The sequence below is a fragment of the Diplotaxodon limnothrissa genome, linkage group LG23 (assembly GCF_057381915.1).
Source record: "Diplotaxodon limnothrissa isolate DT_005_m linkage group LG23, D_limnothrissa_male_GT1.1, whole genome shotgun sequence".
NCBI lineage: Eukaryota > Metazoa > Chordata > Actinopteri > Cichliformes > Cichlidae > Diplotaxodon > Diplotaxodon limnothrissa.
Window position 1 is genome coordinate 32,509,917 of NC_140617.1, and position 24,223 is coordinate 32,534,139.

The following is a 24,223-nucleotide window of genomic DNA, read 5'->3' on the forward strand; positions in this document are numbered from 1 at the left end:
AATGAGCTAGTTATGTGCTAGCTCCATTGCTAGCATTAGATTGGGTCCTAATCCCAGAGAAAAAAAAAAATTAAAAATAAAGACATAAATCCAAGGATGAAACTTGTCTTCAACCCAATTGAATGAGCAAAGGTTCTGGGAACACAAACATTCTTGCGTGCACACTCACAGGTTTGTACTAATTTACATTACATTAGGACATGACTCTGTCCTAATTTGTTTTGAGACATATTGCTGCCATTAAATTCAAGAAGGAGCTAATGCTTTAAAAGATTCATTTTCTGTATAACCATTCACTTTTCTGTTTTCTGTTGTAAATAAAACACAGATTTATGAGATTTTCATATCATTGTATCATCCGTCATCTGTCTTTACTGATATTTTACACAGTGTTCGCTAAAATAAGCTGCCTATTTATGTATTAAAGTGCAACTTTATAATGTTTTTTTCTAAACCACAATCTACTGTGGCCACAAGCAGGATATAATTTGTGAAACTGTACACTGTTTCCAGATAATAAACTTGCATAAACTTTTATCCCCACTGGGAATAAACATTTAGCAGAGGCAGGAACGTGTTGACCGGAGAGAGGGAAACCCATCCGACCCCCCCTAACGAATCCTGGCCACAAGTATCAGTTACAAGACAACAGCAAGAGCAATGTAGTGTTTCTGTGTGTTTTAATTACCTCTGGATTTTGGCGATTTTGGCCTGCTCTTCTTTACAGAGAAGTGGACCAAAATCCCTCCTGAGACGTGAGCAAACCTGTTGACCAACTATAAGAAACGTTTTACTGCTGTGCTTGCCACCAATAGTTTCTCCACCAAGTGCTAAGTGATGTTTCGCTTGGGGATCAAATACTTATTTCATTCAGTGTCATGCAAATCAATTTATAACAATTATGTAATTAGTTTTTGCTGATAATCTGATTCTCTCTCCATTAAAGTTGTACAGGTCACTTGGTGGGGGAAACAAGCTTCTATCCAAACAATTGCAATGCAACTCAGACCGACTGCAGTCAATTTCAGACAGACTGGGGAACTGCTGTCTAATGCAAACAGATGGCCAACACATTGATATCAACCCGAGTTAGTCTGGAGTTCAACTCATCAGTTGCAAGGTTGCAGAGCCATTTTACTATTAGATTTCCATCCTACATCAACTATGCCACTATTTGTGGAGGAATTTCTCAATTTCTGGGTCAAATCTATGAGGTTCTGGCTGGGCACTGAATGTAGACAGTAACAGATTTGTGGTTTTCATGGATTTATCACACATTGCATATAATTGCCAAATTGACGTGGATCAATCGTAAATTAATGAACACTGATAGTAGACTGTCTTATTGTAATTTGATCACTGTGCTTCTGCATCAGAGTTGGTCACACACCTTCTTCCCACCATAAATAAACCATTTCAAAGGCTACAAGATCACAAGTTTATTGAACAAAGTGGCAATAAGACCCCCATTGTTTGAAGCGTTTGAAGACCCCATTGTGCCGTGGGTCTTCAAACACTGTTTTCCATAGTGTGATCGTACCATTAATGATTTGGTGCTGCAGACCCTGACTTTCTACTAGTTGTCCACTTGATATACTATAACCTCCTGAGAACCAGCCTATTCATTTATGTCCTCTGTAATGGATATTTGTTTTTGGTCTATATCTTTTGACTAATGAAGTCCTGATGTACTAAAAGAAGACATTTCTTCATTTCTTAATGAAGCTTTTATTGTGAATGCATGTTTTGAGCATAGCATAGATATCTACATATTGTAGTTGAACATAGACGTTCTAGCAACCTCCGGCCTTAATATAGAACAAAAATAAAGATAAATATATCACAGCATGAGAAACTAAACCACAAACATAACTGAGAAAGAATATTTTTGGACAAGAACATCTATGCTTGTGAGGGAATGAGGGTTTTTTTTTGCTGTACATCTACAGAACATACTGTAGATTGAATCAAAACAGATGAAGTACAATGTCAAACCTTCCTCCTGAAGGTTGTAACGCTTGGCTTAACATCACTGCGCACATGCTTGCACATGAAGACTTCACACTGTGAGGCATCAAAACCCCCTCTCATGCTCTCTTTGTGTCCAGGCCTGATGGTTTTTTCATCTTTCCTCCTGTGTGCTGCTGTTTCTTCCTATTTTAACACTGCTTTGTGCATATGTGCCGCATATCCAGTACAATTTGTTCATACTATTTCTTTCACATATAATAACTAGTGCATCTAAAACTACAATAAAACTAATAAGCTGTAAAGGGAAAAAAAGCTACAAGGTGAACAGCTATAGATATACTATCTGTTCAGGTTAAATTCAAGTGTCTCTGTTCATCATACCATATCTACCCCTCCTCCATCTCTTCTAGAGTCTTGATCACGTGAGTCCTGCCCCTGTTCCCCCTGAAGCCTCTGTCACTGACCAGCGCATTAACTGAGAACCAGCTGATTTAATTCTACCCACAGTGCAGGGCCCTCAATCACTGATCCCATGGTCAAAGACAAGGCTTTATCCTGCTGGCAGATTAATCTCAACCCAGATTGGTGAGCTGGGATGTAGCTGTGTGTGCTGGTCTGGGGTCAGTAACATACGCCAGAAATACCGTTGTCCAAAAATAGAAGCAGGGACCTGCAGGCAGGAGATTCTGGCTCAGCTGTTATATTAAACAGAGTAAAGCTTTGTTTGGGACAGAAAAAAACAAAAGTCCTCATTTGATATTGTTTATTACATCATTTATTCTGTGTGGAAATGAGAGAAAATACAGGAGTGAAGCAGTCAGGACAGTAGGGTGGAACTCATTGTTTCTAGTTATTATATTTCTCTCTGGTTTTCAGTAATAGGTAATTAATATAGATGCACAAACTCCTCAACGCTTCCTGTGTTGAAAAACAAAACAGTTCAGAGGAATGGGAGAAAAGAAGTAAATAAACATACTCCAACAAAATACATGCGCCAGAAAAAAAATTGACATTTTGCCTCTATAATACTTTAGTTTACGGTGAGCTCAAGTTCAACTCAGTTAGTGAAAGGTGATCTTTCCAAAGGGCATTATTCCAAAAATCAGTCAGAAGGTTTGTCCAGGCACACCTTTACAATTTTAAGCCATGCTATTTTTAGAGAGGAGGGGCTTTCTCATGGTAACCTTTCGAAACGAGCTATAATTATTTAGTCTTTTTCTAATTGCACTGTCTTTAACACTTAACATGCCTAATTGCAGGCTGATCTTGTGGTGAATCTGTCAAATGACTTTAAATTAGAGATGGCACGATACCACTTTTTTATGTCCGATACCGATACCGATATCATAAATTTGGATATCTGCCGATACCGATATGAATCCGATATAGTGTTTTTTAATCAACAAAACTGTTTTTTTTTAATATCTTGCTGCATTTTGTATAAGTTCATACTCAAGTTTAAAACAACAACTACACTAAAGCTATTCTGTTATACCTGTATGCAAAAAAAAATATTTCATAGTTCAGCAATACTGATCAATCTAATAAACTTAAACCTACACCATCCTCCCTATTCTGGTATTTTAAAGAGTACTTAGCGTAAATATTAAGCAACCTAACTAATAGGGTTCCAACTCCCAGCAACAACAAAAATAAATAAATAAAAAATAGGGAACCACCCTTCACGCTCCACCTCATGATGCTTAATCGACGTAATCAACCTTAATTTGATGCAGTGTGAAAAAAAATGCACAGAAATCAATTCTTTTTCAAGAAATATTAAATAGCTTCAACATCTTTCTTCAACAAAATTGCAGACTGCACAGATGGTACCTTCCCAAAGGAAAAAGTACTATAGCTTACTAGGGTATATTAGACTTAATAGTCACTATATACAGTAATTGACTTCTATTCATTTTACATCAAATTAAAACTTTGGGTGTCAGATAATTATTTATTAAAAGCTAGACATTTTAAATGAGAATAAGAAAGAAAAGTATGTCTTTGTGCCCCCTTTTCCCTGTTAATGTCCTATCGGCCCCCCTGGCTAAACTTTGCTAGATCCGCCCCTGCACAGTTACCAGCCGTCAACTACAGTAGAAAAAGATCCTCGAGTAGAAAGTAATATTAAATAAATTCTAACAACAGCTTATCAAGCTTAAACGTGCTGCTGTTGTTTATCCACTGGTTTCCTCTTTCTGGTGCAAAGTGGGCCAAAAACAAACAAGAGAGACGGACTCGCGACAGAAAAGCTGATCAGCTGATCATTAAGCAGTTTCATGATTGAAGTAGCAGCAAGAAGAGGCAGTCGTTTGTTAAGCTTAACGCAGGAATGCTTTACAAACATTCAGAGATGGACTTACACACTTGCTTTACTTCTCTCGGGATAACTTTGTCGGAGATGAAATGCCGGGTTGCTAGCGAAGCTCCAAATGCTATCCAGACCACCGACAGGTCCCGCATGCCACAGCCGCTCTATCACGTGATGCATACTGCTCCGAAGTGCTAACGTTCTGAGGTGAGTTATGGCGTGTTGCAAGTTTTGTGAGGTGCTTTCGTGATATTTAATGGATCGGATTACATTTTTTATTTTTCTCCGATATCCGATCCAGTAATTTAGGTCAGTTTCGGACCGATACCGATACGTAATATCGGATCGGTCCATCTCTACTTTAAATTAGGGTGCACAAACCCAGAACAAAGTTTTGGAGTCACCCTGTCAAATAAACCAGTTAAGTGACCTTTGCAGTACTACAGATTTACTGTGAGGAAGAGTCGAGAAAGATCTTGTTTTTCTTAATATTCTTTGCTATTAAGTGTCATGTAGAGTAGTTGTTCTGGCTCCTCTGAGTCCATCCTGAGTGGAGTTTCTCCATTGAAGAAGCTCTCCGTACACCTGTCTAGTAATCAAATATGGAGTATACACGGCCTGAGTTTGCAAGATTTCTCTGACAGATCATGGTCGTCATTATTAATTCCATAATTAACCAAACTTGGATATCCACCAACTGCCCACAAACAATCTCTAAGTTTCCATTCACTCTTAACTATACTAATAACTAATAAAACTAATGACTATCACAGGTGGACCATATTCTCCTCTTCGACTCCTGGTAATTCTTTATCTCTTCTTTGACAGGGCTCCCATATGCAAACCTGTAGTGCTGCTAAATCTCCCTGCCAACTGCTCTCTATCAGTAAACCATTCACTTCTTAACTATGACTTCTTTAAACTTGCCAAGTGTTGCCTGGGTTTGCTCTTTGGATCCACCTTTTGGCAAAGCATGACACCAGAACTGTTACAAACATTCAGATCTTCACTGCAGCTTCTACCAAGAAAGAAAAGGACAGGGATTATATCAGTTTATTAGTGTTTCTGTACTTTTTCGCTCCTTGACATATACACACTTTGTCTTGAGTGACTCATATGTGTGACTGTAGATTGAGGTGCAGTACATGGAGTCTGTAGAGGGTTGATTCTGGATGCATAGGCATAAATAGTGACAAAATGGAGACACTGAGGAAATGTCAGATTATCATTTACCATCTGCCACACTGTAAAAAAAATTGTAATATAAAAGTATTTTACTGTGTATTTTACAGTTTTGTACTGTTCTTCTAGAATATCATTAAATTCACATAAATAGACTGTGATTTAACATTTCAAATGTAAATCAACGTAAAATCACTGTAAATGTAATAAAACATAATTTTCTTGTTTTTTTTAAATGTATCTGTCTGTACATATGCATATTTAGATTGTTAAAATACATTCACAAATGTATCATAATTTCACAAATATTTGTCCGTTATTTGAAAGATTGAACTGTTAAATTCAAACGTAATGCTATGGAAAAATCTATAAAATGATTTGTATAAACTTTTTTTTTTTACACCAAATAATAATAATAATTATTGTTATTTAGGGCGATGGTGGCTCAAGAGTTGGCAGTTCGCCTTGTAATCAGAAGGTTGCCGTTTCGAGCCCCAGCTTGGACACTCTCGGTCATTTTGTCCTTGGGCAAGACACTTCACCTACCACCTACTGGTGATGGCCAGAGGGGAATTATAAAGTAGAATTGTAAGGCGCTTTGAGGGTCTCAAAGCGCCTCCTTTGCATATATAAGTTAACATGAAATTTCAGACTTAAAATGACAAAAAGTAACTGTCTTAGTCTAAATGATTAACTTAACTCTCCAGCCCTGTCTCCAGTTCAGTAACTTCAAATATATGCTTCACATATTCATAGTTTTTTCCATGTCTAATTCATTAAAAGTTTTTCCTTGACCTTAAACAGGGTGTAAAAACTGCCTTCCTGCGTCACAGTCTGCAAAGATATTCTAACCATATAATGGTCAACATGGTGAGATATTTTGGAGCCAATGGGCAGCATTGCTGCCATTTTGAAATGTCCATGAAAAACTTCAAATTTTCTCTGTCAACAACTTATTCAATTCAATCTTTATTGGCAGACTTCATGTCCATAAAAACAAGACAAAAAAAACACACACACACAACACTCCCCCCCAACACAAGGTATAAACCATTAAATATATATATGTATATAAATAAGTATCTAAAACATTTGTAAAAAAATATAAAACCATAATATACATAAAACACAATTACTTAAAATAAATCAATAAATACACAAACACTTTAACCAGTGCTTTCTGAGACTGGATGAGTAACGGGAACCACTCAGTGTCGGATCTGTGAGTGCTAAAATTATACTGTTACTCGAACCATCCAGTCGTTCTCTAAAATTGAACATTAGCTTCCTTAAAAGTGCTTTAAAAGTCCAAACACCCACAGCTACAAACATCTGGCTGGCACTACCACTTCTAGGTATCCTGCAAAGGATTCTCATCGCATCATTATATGCAACATGCAGCTTCTGCATGCTACATTGTTTGTAGGATGACCACAAGGGGGCAGTATATAGCGGTGTGCAATACGCTTTAAACAAAGCCACTTTAACTGGAAGTGAACAAAAGCTGAATTTGCGTGCAATAGTATTTGCCTGCACATAGAGCTTACACCGTTGTCTGTATATGTCATCATCATCATTCATTTGCTCAGTAATAAAGTGACCGAGGTATTTCACCTTTTTATGAACTTCAAGAGTTTTTTGTGCCAGTTTAAACAAAGGGAAATTTAGCTGTTTATCCTGCTTGGTTCTACATATCAAAACAGCACTTTTAGCAGCATTGTACTCAATGTCATATTGCACACCATATTCAGTACAGACATTAAGAAGATCCTGTAACCCAGCACTGCTTGGACTAAAAACAACCAGGTCATCTGCATACATAAGATGATTTATCAGTGCTTTACCTAATATACACCCAGTGTTACAGGCTCTCAGTTGTATGGACAAATCATCAACATACAAATTAAATAAAATTGGAGACAAAATCCCACCCTGTCTAACACCATTGCTGACACCAAAGGGGGCAGAAATACTGCTTCCCCATTTAACCTGCATGTTCTGATGAGCGTACCAGTAAGAGAGAATCCTCACGATGTACTGAGGAACTCCCCGTCTCTTCATTTTATCAAAAAGTTTTCTGTGGTTCACTCGATCAAAAGCCTTAGAGGCATCAATGAAAGACATGAGAACAGATGAATTTTTAGCCCTGTACAAACTGTACAAATCATGCTATTGTCCTTTTTTTTGGTGTAGTGTAGATGATTGAAGTCTGAAGCAACAAGGTATATTGGCCGTTTATTTATTTAGCAAACAGGGGCGTCAGTGGCATGCAGAAGCCACAACAGCCTGAGGGCCCTAACAAAGAAAAATAGACCGAACACAAATTTCTCTACTTTTTGTGCTAAGTTTATTTTTTTGGTCAAATACTATTGTGTGAAGACTACCAAAATGCTTGTTGATACTGAATAATTCGATGATTTGCACATTCATAGGGAACATCTAGTAAAACACATATGATCTAGGAGCTCCTAATAAAAAGAGAGAGAGTGATAAGACGCAGAGTCAGAGGTATAAGAGAAAGTGACAAGGAGATAGAGAATTTATCGCTACGACCACCTTTCTACTACTAGAAGCCACAGAAGTTGTCTCCTTTTTTTTTTGTCTCCAGAGCATATGTTAAAAACACCACATTCATATTTCAGTGTTTTCAGTGAATATTAAAAGCACAGTGAACACTCAAAAGTGTGTTTTTTTATTTGTCAAGGTCAGAGCTATTTATAGAAGGGTGTTACCAGAAAAGCACTACTCTGTGTCCATTATCACCAGGCCTTGTTTCTTCCACTCTACACTGAGTGTGTGCTCTTGCTCCATTTCCCAAGAAACTGGGCTTGGGGAAGGTGTGGGTGGGTTAGCGTTTACATGATTTAAAGCGTACACACAATAAGGCGATCTTCTTAAAGGTGTAACTGAAAATGGTGTACTCTGGCATTCCATAGATGAATGTGCTCCTTCTAAATTGCAATTGGCTGTCTGTTGTTGCCATGGTAACAGTGACTGGATTTCAGCCTTAATGCTGAGTTTTCCTGTGTGTTTATTTCAAGACACATCGTCTCACTAGGCTGATAGCAGGGGAGGCAGAGAATTGTTGCATTTAGGGCAACAGGGAAGTGCTACACCTGTGAATTTGTAGGAAGATAATATTAAAAATGTGCATGCTACATACAAATTGTTGGTTCTTATTTTTTTAATGCTGAGTAATCACCTTTGCCTCTGTGTGTCTCCTGTAGAGAACTGATGAAGAGGCAATAGTGGACCGCGGGGGCACACGCTCCATGCTCACCACCAATTTTGAGAAGGAAGAACTAGAAGGTAACATCACTAAGTGATACTGAACATTTGCTTGATACAACAGAGGCCAAAATATTCAAATGTTTATTCCCAGGTGACTCAACAACTGCTCACACCAACATTTTCCATAACACTGATCAATTATATCTATCATTTTCATGTGTTATATAATATCAATGTAATATATAAAAGCTACAACATAGCAGTGTTAATCATAGCAGAGCCTAGGAACACCAGAAAAGCCGTATATAATATCAGTCCACCTGTCTAAGTCATTGCAAATGGATGTTGGATTTTGATGTGAGTGCTGCTGCATCAAAGAGCACAAGGTCTTTTCTCTGCACATCTGCTTGCATCAGCATTTCAGATGACATAAAAGAGACAGAGGTGCAATTTCTGCACCAAACAGCATCCTGAATAGACAACAAAGTTCAAAGGGTTACAAAAGGGTTTCCTTTTTGTAAAAGTGGACTTAATTTTTGTTTAAAAAGAAAAACCTTAATAAATCCACAGGGAAATATCAGCAAATAAGAAAACATCTTAAAAATGCAAAAAGATCAGTACTCCATGACAATCATATAATGTAAGCAGACCAAACCTTGGGTTTAGTCCAAGAGGATCTGGAACAGGCTCTCTGTTATGATATGTTTAAAAGTCATTAACTTTATAGTGCTAAGTAGCATCGCATGTTAAGACAAAGACTAACCTGACTATGTTAACAACAATGAGAGAATTGAATGTTGACTCACCAGTTTTAGTAATACAACTGTCCCCATATCTATTTTTGAATTTATTACCTTTATTATTTGACATTTTTCTTCTGCTCTTGCTCTTGACGAAGGCGGTCGCACTTTTCTCCTCTCCACCTTTCCCTTAGCTTCCCTGCTTAGCCTCTTATGTCCTTGTCTAGTCTCGTGTTTTTTTGTATTACTTTTCCCTGGAACACTCTCTCACAGTCTGTTCTCTAAAACCTAAAAGAGGAATTATGGATTTGATCAATTGGTCCCTAAATGCAATTGACACCCCTTTCTCAACGAGAAGTTTGGGCTTGGGTGAGCCTGAGTGCTGAAGATATCTACCTATTCGGAACCATGGTAACAGGGTTCTGGCTGATCGGAGCTGGCTTGGCCCTGACTTATCGAAGAATTAAGAAAGCGGAACCGGCTGTTTTTTTTGTTTCCTGTTCTCATGCTGTCCTCCCAGGAGCCCAGCATGAGTAGAGGTCTCTTTTTTTTCCTCTTGTACTTTCCCATTGTAGTGTATATTTCAGTGTTTTTTTTTTCTGTAACGCTACCAATCTCCGACCTGTATCCCCATGTGATGTCTGTGTCGTGTGTGTAAGGTTGGGGGGGGGGGGGGTCCTATTTCACTGCAGGCCAACCTGCACGTGGCGAATAAAGCCTTGATTGATTAAAGGTAGTGAACATTACTCATACTAACGTGCTAAACCTGTAATTTTGCAATACAAGTGTAATAAAAAAAACCCCAAAACAACCCTGATGTATTTACATGTTTAGTAAGATGACCAAAGACAATCTAAACTAGGTGAAAATAGGCAAAATAATGTGGGTACATGAAATAATTTTAGAAAGCAGCATACAAGACAAAGGCCTGTTAGGAGGCAAATGGTGAAAATAAATGTACATTCATACCGAGAGCATTAAAGAGTTTTCTGTGCAATAGTCAAACAATAGAAAGCTTTGGTACACTCAAAAGATGAGTTATTACTGAAGCAGAATTGGTTCCCCGTCAGCATCCACAGAATTTTTGTTACCAGGCAACGTGGATCTAGGTAGCTGGCAGAAATGTCAGTCTTTTATTCTGACACTCTGTCAGTGAGGCAGTACTTTCATCTCAAGGACCCGCATCTCTGGATGATGGTTTCCATAATTACTTTATTCTTGTCTGTTGCTGTGGTAACACAGACTCTTCAAAAAGCAGGAAAAGAAGATCCTCTGAAGTTATGTCACTGCATAACTCCTCCTACTAGATTAGTTCTAGGAGAGTTAATTATGTGTATTACATCACTGTTAATAGATCCAATTCAAATACAAAATTGAACAATATCTCAATAGAAAGTATTCCCTTAATGTGTTAAGTATGACCCCTATTCTAAAAAATTGGAATGTTGTGTGAAATGTAAATAAAAAAAATATGAAAATATGAAAAGAATAATATGAGCTTGTTTTGAATTTAAATTTGAATTTGTTTGCAGCAACATGTTACAAAAATATTATTTCAACAAGAGTCGTAAACATTTGGGAACTAAAGAGATCATCAGTTGGACCTTTTGAGGAGGAATGTTATCTCATTCCTGTCTGACATTCTAGGACTCTAGCTGCTCAACAGTCGTGGGTCTTCTGTCATATTTTTGAAAGGTCCGGACTGCAGGCAGGCAATTCAAATCCTGGGCTCTTCAACAATGAAGCTACGCTGTTGTAAAAGGTACAGCGTGCGGTTTAGCATTATCCCTCTGAAATATGTGAGGCCTTTCCTGAAAAAGATCTTGACTACACCAGAGAAGAGCGGTGACGTTTCTGTTCACATGTTACTTCTTCTTTGGATAACAAAGCTTGTGGATAACATGGTGGACTGTTTTCATGAACAGCAATTTCTAGAAGTGATCTTGAGTCTATGTAGATATTTCCATGACATAATCATGGCTGGGTTTAATGCAGTGCCGCTTTAGGTTGAGAAGATCATGAGCATTCAATATTGACTTATTAGTGTCCCTTACACACAGAGACTTCTCTAGAGTCTCAGAATCTCTTGAGTATATGATATGCTCTATATGGTGACATAGTCACAGCCTTTGCTGTTAATGAGCATTATTCTGAAAGCTCTAGATTTTTATAGAGTGGTAAATCTCTTCCACTTTTACTTAAGAGAAGCTCAGTTAACTTAATTAGGTGCAAAATGTTCCTCCGGTTATTTCTTTATCACCGCTTACTTTTTGTAATCTTTTGTTGCCCGGTCCCAACATTTTTGAGACATGTTTGCTGACATTAAATTCAAAATCAGGATGATATAACTGTTCAAAGTCAAGGAGAAATTTCGCCACCACCTTCCCCTTTTTCACAAGGGAAACATGGTCTTTTGATAAGCTGATGTCCTCAGTAATCTCTGTCATCGCTCAGGAGCTGTTGAGGATGGAGGACTTTCAGCACTGGGTATCTCACCTGCAGCTGGATGTGAGATGTCTTCTCAGATGTATGCCTGATAGGTCTCTGTGAGTGGGGAGACCCAGAAGTGTTCGCTGTTGGTGACCACTTGGATGTGGTTGTTATGAGGAAAACTCTGACAACAGGTGCTTCATTGACTGGGTAGGGGGGTATTTTCAAGAGAAGGACCATAAATGGCACTTGTTTGAAGTTGCTCCTTCAAACAAATATGTGGAGGACAGTTTTTCTGGCTTTGAGCTATTTCTTGCTGCTTCTGAAAATTGTAATGTCTTGTTAAGGACGTCAATGCAACAGCAGTGGTGTATATAAACTGTCAGGGAGGCTTTCTCTCGGTGACATTACACAAGTTGGCTCACAGCCTGATTATGTAGAGCAGCAAACAACTCCTCTCATTAAGTGTGACGCATGTTCCTGGTGTGTTGAACACTGGAGCGGATTTGCTCTCCAGAGGTTCTCTACTCTACAGGGAGTGGTGACTCAATCCCAAAATAGTTTACCAGCTGTGGGACAAGTTTGGTAAGGCGTCCGTAAATCTGTTTGCATCATGCAATGAATTATTTTCTATAAGAAACGAGGGCGAGGACACAAAATCTCACCTCACCCATGGCTGAATGTGCTGCTACATGTGTTTCTCCCTTTCAACCTCAGGGAGCAGTGACTGTCTCTGATTTTAATTGCTTCTCATTGACCCAACAGGTCATGGATGACCATCCATGGCCTGTTGGGTCAATGAGAAGCAATGAGCCTGTCTGCTCCACAACCAGCAGTGGCCACTGCCTTTGTGACTCAATCCCAAGAGGGTTGAGGGACTTAGCGTCACAGAGACATAGGCAGCTTTTTCAACCACATCCAATGCAGTTAGTTCTCAGGGCCTGGCATGTGAAAACTTGAATTTGAATGAGTCTGTTCTTCTTCTGTGGGTCATTGAGACCATTCAGAGTGCAACAGCTCTTTCCACATGTTCACTTTATGGTGTGTATCTTAGATATGGTGTTCAGATAGTGCTCAGTTCCAAAGCTGTTATGCTTCCTTCAGGATTTGCTAGATAACATGTATTAAAATGTATTTGGCTGCAATTTCAGCCTGTCATGTTGGCTTTGGTTCTGCACCAATTGGTCAGAATTCTCAGATAAGGAGGTTTATGAAGGGAGGCCACTAGCTGAGGCCTCCTGCCAAGCCTGTTTTTCCCTTGTGCGATTTACTGACAGTTTTAGAGGCACTTTTAGAGCTGCCTTTTGAGCCTTTAGAATGTCTTTACTTAAAGGAACTTTCACTCGAAACACTCCTATTGCTGTCTAGATAAAATCCGATGTTTCTGTATCCTATGCCTGCCTTCGTGTTTAAGGATAGGGAGTCTACCTATAGCTGTCCCACACTGGAGCTTTTAACTTTTCATCTCCTGTTTTTTGCTGATGAGAGCCAGACGTGGCTTCACTTTGCAGTGTCTGAGCTTAAAAATGTAACCAGAACTAAAGGGTTTAGGAAAAGCAACAAACTCCTTCCTGGGATCCTTCTTACAGAAGGAATCATGTGTCCCTCCAGTGGTTGCCACACTGGAGTGCCAGGGACTGCAGCCTCCTGTGTACCTGCATGCACATTACACCAGGAGAATACCAAAGGCTAGGTCACGCACCTTTTTTAAGAGTGTTTCTGTTGGGGACATCCATACAACTGCTAGCTGGGCAACCCCACACACATGATTTAGGTTTTATTGCATTGATGTTACCGCACCCTTGTCACACTTAGCATGTTTACTATTATTAGCTGCATGCTGACTTTAGTCTTGTTGACTTTACTCTGCAATATTCTATATTGCATAAAATTTGGAGCAACACTGAAAGGAGTTCCCAGAAATACTTGTTTCATGTTTGATTAACATTTGATATGAAATTATAGCAAGCAGCTGCTTTAGGAAGTTACTGACATTAGGAATATATTCTGTAAATGTATATTTTACAGAATTTTGAATATGAATATATTTGAAATAATCAGCTATTTTAGCTATTTTAAATAGTCTCCAGTTGGCATCAAAAACTGAGATATATATAAAGACTATCTCTAATCAAAGAAAACTTTGCAATGTCAACAAGTACAAGAGGTTGCCACACATGACATGAATAAACTGAGAACATAAACTGTACTGCTTCTTCAGAGGCCAAGGCAGTTGTATGATAAGACTGCAAAACCCAGCAAAAGCCAATCAGAATTACTTTTGTCAGTAGTCACGTAATCCTACACATACATGAATACACACCCATGGACTTGAGGATGTGGACGCTAAAACACAGCATGTCACACAGCTGAGTGAATTCAGGCTGAGGCTGACTGAAAGCCAGTGAGATGTGGCAACAGAAGAAAAGGAAAAGAAACATCCTATGACATCAGCAGTAGTTTAGGCCTGGAGGACAAGTGCTATTTTTGTAAAGTCCTTCACTTGTGAGACTTGCTCATGAACTCTAAAGCTCTCTTGCTTTCCTGTTATGTGTTCCTCAGCTGCCTAGGTCCTGTCTGTTCATATATGAAATTTCCTGCATATGCACAGTCATTCTCTCCTCGGCTTCTGACATGCATAATTCAGTCAATGCTGAGAACAGTTTGCATCGGCAACGGTACATGCTCTGTTAAGAAGATAGCCTCCAAACTACAAATCTATTCTGACCTGTCGTTCATTTTCTCATTGCATCCTCTGAGATCTAATTTTTTCTCTGGATTCCTATTGGTGCAGGGTGTGTACTCTGAAATGATCTGATGTTACTGTGCTCCTAGATGATTCATCTTTTGTCTTTTCATTGCTTAAATCTGATTAGTATGCTGTGATGAGATTAGGCATGTATCCAAGCAAGTGAAAACAATTCAAGGCAATCACTGGGATATTTTTATCTGACAAAATATACAATATACAGTACCGAAAATATACAGTACCGAGTTTTTCTGATAATCAATCAGATATGTATAGGAAGTGTATTCACACTTCAACTGTACATTGCAAATATAATAATAAATAATCTTTCCTCCTATATTAAAAAATACACATATCCTGAGGATTTAAAATACTTGTACTTGTACAGTTGAAATGTTGTGTTGAAATGCACACAGTTTTCACATGAACACTAATTTCAAATGCATACTTTCACTTTAATTCAGCATGTATACTGTTACAAACAAAGTGATATATTTAATGGTTGCTAATGATAAATTATTTATGAATGAAATAACCTTTTTTACAGTGGTATGCAAAATGGGTTTGATCTTTTCCTCTAAAGGTGAATGCCAGCAAGAGTGTTGTTTTTTCAGTAAAGTAGACATGTAAATTTGTACAAAAGTGCTAGTGCCTTTGATGGGTTGATGAAAACAGTATAACCAACCACTTTCCCTTGTGTCATCTTTCTGGTGAGAAAAAAATGACTTAAAGTGATGCTCCTTTGACGCACCCTATTTTGTGGCTCCCTAGCATCAAATTTCATGGGGTATATCCATGTGGTGTCACATTATGCCGGACAATGTGGCGCCTCATACGGTGGTGAAGCCAAATAAAGAGAACAGCGTGTGTAGAAGTATTGTCTGTGTCCGGACACAGAGCTGAGAGCCGGCAGGAAGGCAGCAGTGGCCAGGCAGCTCGATTGCAATAAAAGAGGAGAAAGTCAGCTCGCATTATCTTCTCACTGACCCTGCGGATGCGCGCGTACATACACATGGACATTAGAAAAAGGCCTTTGTGCTACATTGTACAATATCCTTTCACAATCTCCCTTTCATTATCTGTTCTGTATTTATTTGATGAAAGTAAGTAATTACAAAGATATTATAATGTCAAAATCATTTCAACTTGTGCAAAGATGACCAAAGACCCTAGAGGTAGTAGTTCGTTAAATAATGTCTTTGTGGTTTTTACCTAACAGACAATGGCATTTACTTCTCTATATTACTGGGCAAGTTGAGCATTGTTATTTTTATTTATGTACAAGCTACAAGCTATGATAGCTTGTTTTTATTATTTTTTTCTAGACCCGTTTTTGAAATATGATATAATAATATAATTTTCTTTATTAAACCAGCATTTGTGACAGTTAAAAATATGCCAGTATGGGTTCTTTTTATATGCATAAAAATAGGCTAAAGTCTAAACTCAACACTGCAATTCTATATGTGATTTACTTCTACTTGGGAATGAAAGGTCTATAAGTTGAATTAGATGATGTGCATTGGTATATTTAATCAATGTACTCATTCAGCTGCTGTCCTAACACATGTAGCAACGTGTTCACCTGTAGAAAAAGGTTTAGGTAAAATAATATTTACAAGTTTTCCACAAAGTTTACAGCAAATGACTCAAAATATGGTGGCTAAAGGCTAAAGGATGTTTTCTTTTCACTGGAGTACCACAAGGATTGTTGCTCAGTCCCATTTTCTTTGTATTCTACACCAGGTCTTTTGTTTTATTTATCTGTATGGGTGACCTCTGTCACAGTTATCATGCTAATGATACTTAGCTTTATTTCCACAGGATGTACGTACCCCCAGTTGTGCCAGGGATCTAACAACATTAATAAAATTTCTGCCACGTTTAAATATAATATAATATATAATATATAATAATTAGTTTACCCAGATGGTAAAAGTGTTTGGTTAGGCAGTTATAGAGTAATGTAAGACTGCACAATGCAACCCAGCTGTTTTATTTTGCATTTTGATTTTGAAAAGATAACAGATTTTACATGAATAATTAAAAACATTCACTGAAATAATCAGGACATTTCCTGATAAATAAAAGTTTGTCTCTAAGAATTAAACTTGTGACATTTTGGGCTTTTACTGAGCTACTTCTTAATCTTGCCACATCCCACATTGGCAGTATTCCTGCGTATGAGTCACTGGTGAGTGACTCACCGATTAGGTCTGTAAAATTTTAGATCAATGACACAGCTAATCTTCATCTTTTTCCATCTTTTCTCTAGGTCACCGCACTCTATACATTGGGGTTCACGTTCCTCTAGGCAGGAGGTCGCACCGACGACATCGTCACCATGGACACAGACACAGGAAGAGGTCCAAAGAGAGGGATTCCACAGCTGAGGATGGAAGAGAATCCCCATCACACAGTAGGTTTTGGTTCTAAAATGCTGATTTAGATTACACATTTTTACAGAACCTGGGTTATGTGCTTCTAATCCATGTCTTCCAGTGGTATTCAAATTCTTAATTTCTTTGGCTTTTTTCTTCTTTTCTGTGCTTGTCTTCCACCTATCAAACTTGCTGCAGCAGACACACCAGCTCAGAGGGTGCAGTTTCTGTTGGGGACTGAGGATGGCGATGAGGAACACATCCCCCACGCCCTGTTCACTGAGCTGGACGAAATCTGCCTCAGGGAGGGTGAGGATGCTGAATGGAAGGAGACAGCAAGGTATGCCTTTGTATTTTTTCTCCCCTGTTGTGCTTGAGACTTTGAATTGTTTCTATCTAAATAAAAGCTTATTAAATTGATGTGGCCAGAGGACTATGAGTTAGCAATGTGATAAAACATAATGTACACATCAAAACTAAAAGGAAAATACAAGGAAAAATCGAGGAATTTTTTTGTGTGTTTTCTTTTGGTTGCAGGTGGCTTAAGTTTGAGGAAGACGTTGAGGATGGTGGTGAGCGGTGGAGTAAACCCTATGTAGCCACTCTGTCTCTACACAGTCTCTTTGAACTTCGCAGCTGCATCATGAATGGCACTGTGATGCTGGATATGAGGGCAAACTCACTGGAAGAGATTGCAGGTAAACACTAGATGAAGTGATTTTTAAAAGGGTTTATGCGACCTTCATGGCACAAAAACATGCAGCAGGCACATTTGTTCAAAATCTACATAATAAAAAAAAACAACCCCCAGCTAAAACCTCATCTTTAGACTCGTGTTTGGTTAACTTTTTGTTTTTATGTTGGCTTTTGTTGTGAAGCTCTTCGTGGTGTTTCTCTTGAAAGCTTCTTTGCTCAAGTACTTAATATAATCGAGCCACTCTCCCAGTGTCAAGCTCTATTTTTGGACCACACTTTGTCAGTCTCTGGTACAACAGTTTTCTCATGTTCCTTCTTTCTGATGTTGCTTGTCAGTTGGGATTTCCACACAGTTGCCCTCTTCTGCTCCTTGACAGCCACCTCTGTGTCTGGTTGCTGGTTCCTGTCTGGAACTAGAAGTCCCACAGGAACTTTGTGCTGGTGTTCTCAGCCACTTTTGATGGCATGTCCCATTGGGACATGGGGATTTCTAATCCATATGCAGCAAAGATGTTCCTGTACAATATCCCAGTGACTTGGTTATGCCTCTCAGTATATGCTGTCCCAGCTTGCATATTACTTCCTGCTACTATGCCTGCACAGACTTCTGCTTCTGTGCTGTGCTTCATGCTAGCCTTTTCCATCCACCAATAGAATGTCTTGATGTCAGCCACTGCCACTATCCATGATTAAGTACCAAATCCACCCTTTCCTGATCCAGATGCTCCACATGCTCTAGGCTTAGCCTCACTTGCTCTTCTGACTGTCCCTTGTTTCAGAATTGTGTGCCAAAGCTTTTGTTGCTCCACACCTCTCTGAAACTTACTACCATTTTACCTCTGCTAGCGAAACTCTATTACATAATTTAAATCTAAGATCATAACCCAACTGTTCACAGCATATCACATGTATTTTTTTTATTTTAGCTGTTAATTGTGAACACCAGTGTAGTCTGTTCATTTGCTAAAGCAGAGAGATCCAAAGTGTAATTAAATAAATATTGTCTTCTTTGAATGATTGTTTAAAAAAAAAATGAAACCAAGAAAGAGACTATTGAGTGAGCTCCATTGATTCATATCAACAGAGAGAGCGGTGCACTGAGCTGCAAATTCATTAAATCATCTCAATAGAAACCGCCTGCTTGACTTGATCCTCACTCTAACAGTTTACCCACATTGTGCGCAAACAGAATGAAGGAGTACTGTACAATACTGTACAATACTTGACTAGCTGGCACGTTCCATTTCACATTGACCAGCACCTTTAAATCTACAGTAACCAAACACATCACAGTTCAGAGGTTACTCAGGATGAAGGATGAAGAAACTTTCCTTAATTTTAATTGTAGCTTATACTGCTGTAGATGCCATATGTTGTAATATAATGTTCATTCAGTGGTTTGACGTTTTGATGATCTGTTGATCTCATTCTCTTTGGGATATTTATACCAGCAGCACTACTCTGTTTTGGTCCTGGCAGATGGCCGCCCCTCCCTGAGCCTGGTTCTGCCGGAGGTTTCTTTTTATTAGGGAGTTTTTCCTTCCTACTGTTGCCAAAGTGCTTGCTCATAGGGGGTCATATTATTGTTGGCTTAATGTATGTATTATTGTGGGGTCTACCACAACAACAAAGTGCTGTTGTCGTTGTGAATTGACGCTGTATAAATAAAACTGAATGGAATTTTAGGATTTTTCCTACATTGATAAGATTAGGAAATGGATTGTCATCTTTTTAACCAACCAGATGACAGGTTGCTGTATAACCATGATATGACCTCCAATTGAGTTTAAGTTGTTGTGTAGCAATTACACTCTTTTTTAGCAGGCCTTCATGGTACAACTCCTCACTGTAGTCTGCTTACTGATCCAACTCTCAGTTCTAAACCTATACTCAAGCAAATAATTTTAATTTCTATTTGCCATTGGCTTTTATACATTTTATTTTGCAACTGCTTATTAATTTGTGATCTTTGCATCATTTCCTGTTTTTGTATATTAAGGTTAGGGTCTCTTAATTATTAAAATCACTGATTTAATGGGTTTTATTGGGGTGGAGTCCAGGTTAGCATGCACCATAATATGCCAGAAGAAGTTCATCCACAAGGACAATACAGAGGACCATTTGATCTGCTTCAAACTGCGTTTTAGATTTAGAGGTCTTCAAACTGAATGCTTTATCTGATTGTGGTAAAAACTGTTCTGCTGCACAAATCTATTGTATGTAACCTGGTTTGGTGCGATTAAATCAGGTCATTTTTTGTTGGAATAATCAGCTTAGTATTGCTGGCTGCCACACAGCACCGGACACCAGCAGCCTTTGTGAATTCAACCATTTTAAGGGGTATTGCGTTAAACACAATGGCGTTTGTGTGTGTTTTCTTCCCTAGACATGGTTCTGGATCAGTATGAGGCATCTGGCCCTGTAGGTGAAGATGCCAGGAGAAAGATCCGTGAGGCTCTTCTCAAACAACACCATCACCAAAACCACAAAAAACTGGCCAACCGCATCCCTATTGTACGCTCCTTTGCTGATATTGGCAAGAAGCAGTCTGAGCCTCACTCCATGGACAAGAATGGTGAGCACAGAACATGTACAGGACACCCACACATACACCTGTCTGTAGATGAGACTGCAAGCTTTTCTGTACTCTGTAATGTCCTCAGCTACTCACGTGTTGATGTTGTAAACAAATATATGCAGTATGTTTCTGTTTAATGCTATTATCCTTTGCATGACGATCCAATAATTATCCATCTCGACATGCTGTTTTACTGCTGTTTGATATCTCATTTTCTCCTCTTGTTTGTGTTTCTCCATGTTTGTGTATGTCTTTCTTCCTGTCTGCTGTATTTTGCATGCATGTGTGCATGCGTATATTTAACTTACCCAGTAAATGGCCTCTGTTATCACACTTTAAAATCTCCTAAATGTTCACCTGAAAAAACACTCCTGACGAGCACTTCACCCAGAAAGGCCTTTTCTTATAGGGCTTGTAGGCAGCGTGTTTCTTGTGTGTTATGCTTGTCCACTCCTTCTTCACCTTTGAGTTCCTGCAGGGGCTTTGATCACATGACTCCAGACATGGTCTTTGGTGAAAACAAAACCACATGTCTTAGTGTCCTTTAGGCAGTTGCACAAGGCTACTGCCCCATCTCACTGGAAGACACAGATCAGAAAATCTGCACGGGCAACAAGATATCCTGTAGGCTGATTAGAAAGTCTGTAGACAGTAGTAGTATAAAAAGAACGTGCTAAGGATAGGAGAGTAACATTGTGATTGGTTGGATATGGCTGGTTAATAATCATGACAAAAAAGAAAAGAAAAGCTCAGCATTCTTCAGTTCAAGCAGTTTTCTCCCTGTCCAAGGCTCACTGTCAAAATGTTCTTCCAGCTTTTCTACTGTTGAGGCTTCAAAGTGAAGCAATATAAAGAGTTGAAATGTTTATGTTGTTGCGGTTTTGTGAGTTTTTCCACATCTGGGAATAGACTTAACTGAACTGAAGAATCACAAAAGTTTCTATAATACTCTCCCCTCCTTGTCACTGTCATCAATATGTTTGTTAAACAGAAACCATAAGAACTTGTAGAGCAACTCTAAAAAATAGTCAGTAATGACTAACTGCAGTAAATGCTCACTAGTCTTTATTTTGCTGCTTTTGGGGATCAGCTTTTATAAAGAAATCTTTGAACATTTCTTTATAAAAGCTGGGAAATACACTTGTGCTCCTTTTTGGCAACTGAATAAAACACGGACACTGCTTTTGAATAAATGATATGCTAAAATGATTCCTTTAAAGGAGGAGTTCAGCATAATATCATTGTTACTTCTGTCTGTTAAAAATGAGTCCAAAGCCCACAGGCTGTTATCTTCCCTTGTCGGAAAGGCTGGAAACAGTGAAACAACTTGGATTATAAATGTTACAAATTAATATGTTAATTGTAGATTAAATAAATAATGTATAGCGCATTAATCGGTGGGCTTTATCAAAATGTGGTGATGGGAGTGTTGTAGGCCAGGAGCCAGCTGTAAGCCACACTAGTTTCCATATTAAAGCTACAGTTTCTTAGCTATAGTGTCGTATCGAACAGATATACATTTCATTGCTGGAACTCCTTTAAAAGCAGCACCATAGCACACTCACTTAAAGAGTTGACATTCTGAGCAAGGCATATTTTTAGCTTTTTTCTTTAACTGTTTTCATTAACGCCCACAGTTGCAAGGTGAAATCTTTGACTTAAATAAAACAAAATGAATAAGGTGCTTTAAATGAGCACTGGTTAACTGATGCACATAAATCTGAACTGGAAGTTAAAGATTGCACCTTATTTTAAACTCTCTTTAAACGGTCTAGCAACAATTTATATATTGCGCTTTAACTCACCGGGTACACTCTGAAAATGGGTACAATATTATTTGTTTCATCACTGGGGCTAAAGCTTTTGTCCTCAATAAAGACTCAGCACCTACAACAAAAGGGACCAGTGCTGTAACCCTTTTTCAGAGAATGTAACTGTACCCTGTAGTCACTCCCTGGAAATCTCTGTCTTTGTGTGGGAAAGAGGTATTGGGATAGGATGAGCCCCTGTGAAAACTGATGTTGGTTTCCTGCTCTACCTGACAGGGCAAACAGTCTCACCTCAGTCCCAGCCAGCCAACAATGAGGGCAAACAGGACGTCAGCCGAGAAAACAGCACTGTTGACTTCAGCAAGGTTAGCTACCAGACCCACCACTGATCCTGCTGTTTATCTACGGGCATTGATAGCTGGACACATAAGTAGTGCTGTATATTTAACCAAGCCTGGGTTACATATGAAATCACAACCTTCTTACCCTGGGAAACTGAGTGGAATTTAACAGGAGTACTTCTTTCTTCTCAAAGCCTGATTCTTGCTGTGTTGTTGATTCTCATTTATAAGACGTTCAGTACGACTGCATCTACATCACTGTGTTTTTAAAGCAGACCAATAAACATTTTTACTTTATAATAATGTAGTGGTTTTCTTTTTCTTTTACAGATTGACCTCCACTTCATGAAGAAAATCCCACCTGGTGCTGAGGCATCCAATGTGCTGGTAGGGGAGCTGGAATTCCTAGAGCGCCCTGTGGTGGCCTTTGTCCGCCTAGCTCCTGCTGTACTGCTTAATGGCCTGGCTGAAGTTCCCATCACCACCAGGTAATAAACAAATTGTTGGCAAAGCCCTTAACTTGCCTCTGTCTCCTTCTTCCTTTATTCTGTGCGAAGGCTGGATAGATGAGCCGGTTAACCTTTGAATTTCTCATTAAAAAAGGATTTGACTTTTACCAAAAACCTTTTGTTCTTTGTCTTGTGCAGGTTTCTTTTCATCTTGCTTGGCCCTCTGGGGAAAGGTCCACAGTATCATGAAATTGGCCGGTCTATTGCTACACTGATGACTGATGAGGTGAGGCAAGAATCTGAAGAAAGTAGCAGGTGTTTAATGCTGTGTTTTAGGATATTTTAACTCTTGCAGTGATTCTAGGCACAGTGAGATAAAACGCAAAAAAGCTTTCTAGATTATAGGTTTTTACTATTAAAGTGGAATTGCTTGTATATGTGAAGTAATGTTTAATTTAATTATCATAAACATTATCTCCTTAGTTGATCAAATACAGTAGAGTAGGAATAGGAATGCAAACTGCAATCAGGATAGTTCCAATTCTAAAAAGTTGGAATATTATGTAAAATGCGAATAAAAACAGAATGAAATGGTTTACAAATCTCATGAACCAATTTTTATTTTTTACAGTTAAAAAATAGAAAACAAAAATTGCATAAACTACAACATTTTAACATCTTACTCTCTAATGAAAAACATTAGCTCATTTTTGATTGATATAAACAATTTCTCAAATCAAACAGGTTCTCAGTCATCCAGGTCATCGTAGTCAAAGGAGCTTGGAAAGAAAAGCGTCTGGTTATAATGGTTCAGGTCTCAGACAATTCTTTGAAGAGTCTGATGTACATTAAAAATGTGTAAGTTCAGCCAGACTGAGGAAAAATGGCTGTGTGTTCTAAAACTTCAATTCGTCTAAACTGCATTGTGAGCATTTTGTGGGAAGCTTTATTCCAAACATTTTTTGTAACATTTTACAAATATGTTTATAATACATACATTTGTCTTTTGTTTTTAGCTGTCATACTGTCATGCCTTTTAAGTCAAGGAATCACATATTTGATGGGCTGAGGCTCACCACTCTGTAGGAGAAGCTTTTTACATGGATAATTTTACAAAAGCATCCATCCATCCATCCATCCATCCATCCATCCATCCATCCATCCATCCATCCATCCATCCATCCATCCATCCATCCATCCATTTTCTAGAAAATCATGCATTGCAAGTTTAAGATGTCAAGATTAAAGTCATTGGAATGGAAAGTGTTAACTAAAGCATCTTAAAGTTGTTCTCAGTAATGGAGTAAGTGTCTTTTTCCAAATCTGCCTTAACACATACCATGATCCTTGGGTGGTTTCTTAGTTATTCTGGGTCAAATACTCACATTTGTATCC

The 24,223-nt window shown here is 38.5% G+C and overlaps 1 protein-coding gene across 1 annotated transcript in view; it reads left to right on the forward strand.

Moving 5' to 3' along the window:
• Positions 1-24,223, forward strand: part of LOC146608533 (sodium-driven chloride bicarbonate exchanger-like) — a 44,428-nt gene that overhangs the window by 7,609 nt on the left and 12,596 nt on the right. The window contains exons 3-10 of the mRNA XM_085348662.1: positions 8,692-8,773; positions 16,890-17,033; positions 17,194-17,335; positions 17,533-17,693; positions 20,078-20,266; positions 22,315-22,403; positions 22,710-22,867; positions 23,027-23,114. Coding sequence (XP_085204788.1) covers positions 8,692-8,773; positions 16,890-17,033; positions 17,194-17,335; positions 17,533-17,693; positions 20,078-20,266; positions 22,315-22,403; positions 22,710-22,867; positions 23,027-23,114 — 1,053 coding nt within the window. The remainder of the gene's footprint in view (positions 1-8,691; positions 8,774-16,889; positions 17,034-17,193; positions 17,336-17,532; positions 17,694-20,077; positions 20,267-22,314; positions 22,404-22,709; positions 22,868-23,026; positions 23,115-24,223) is intronic.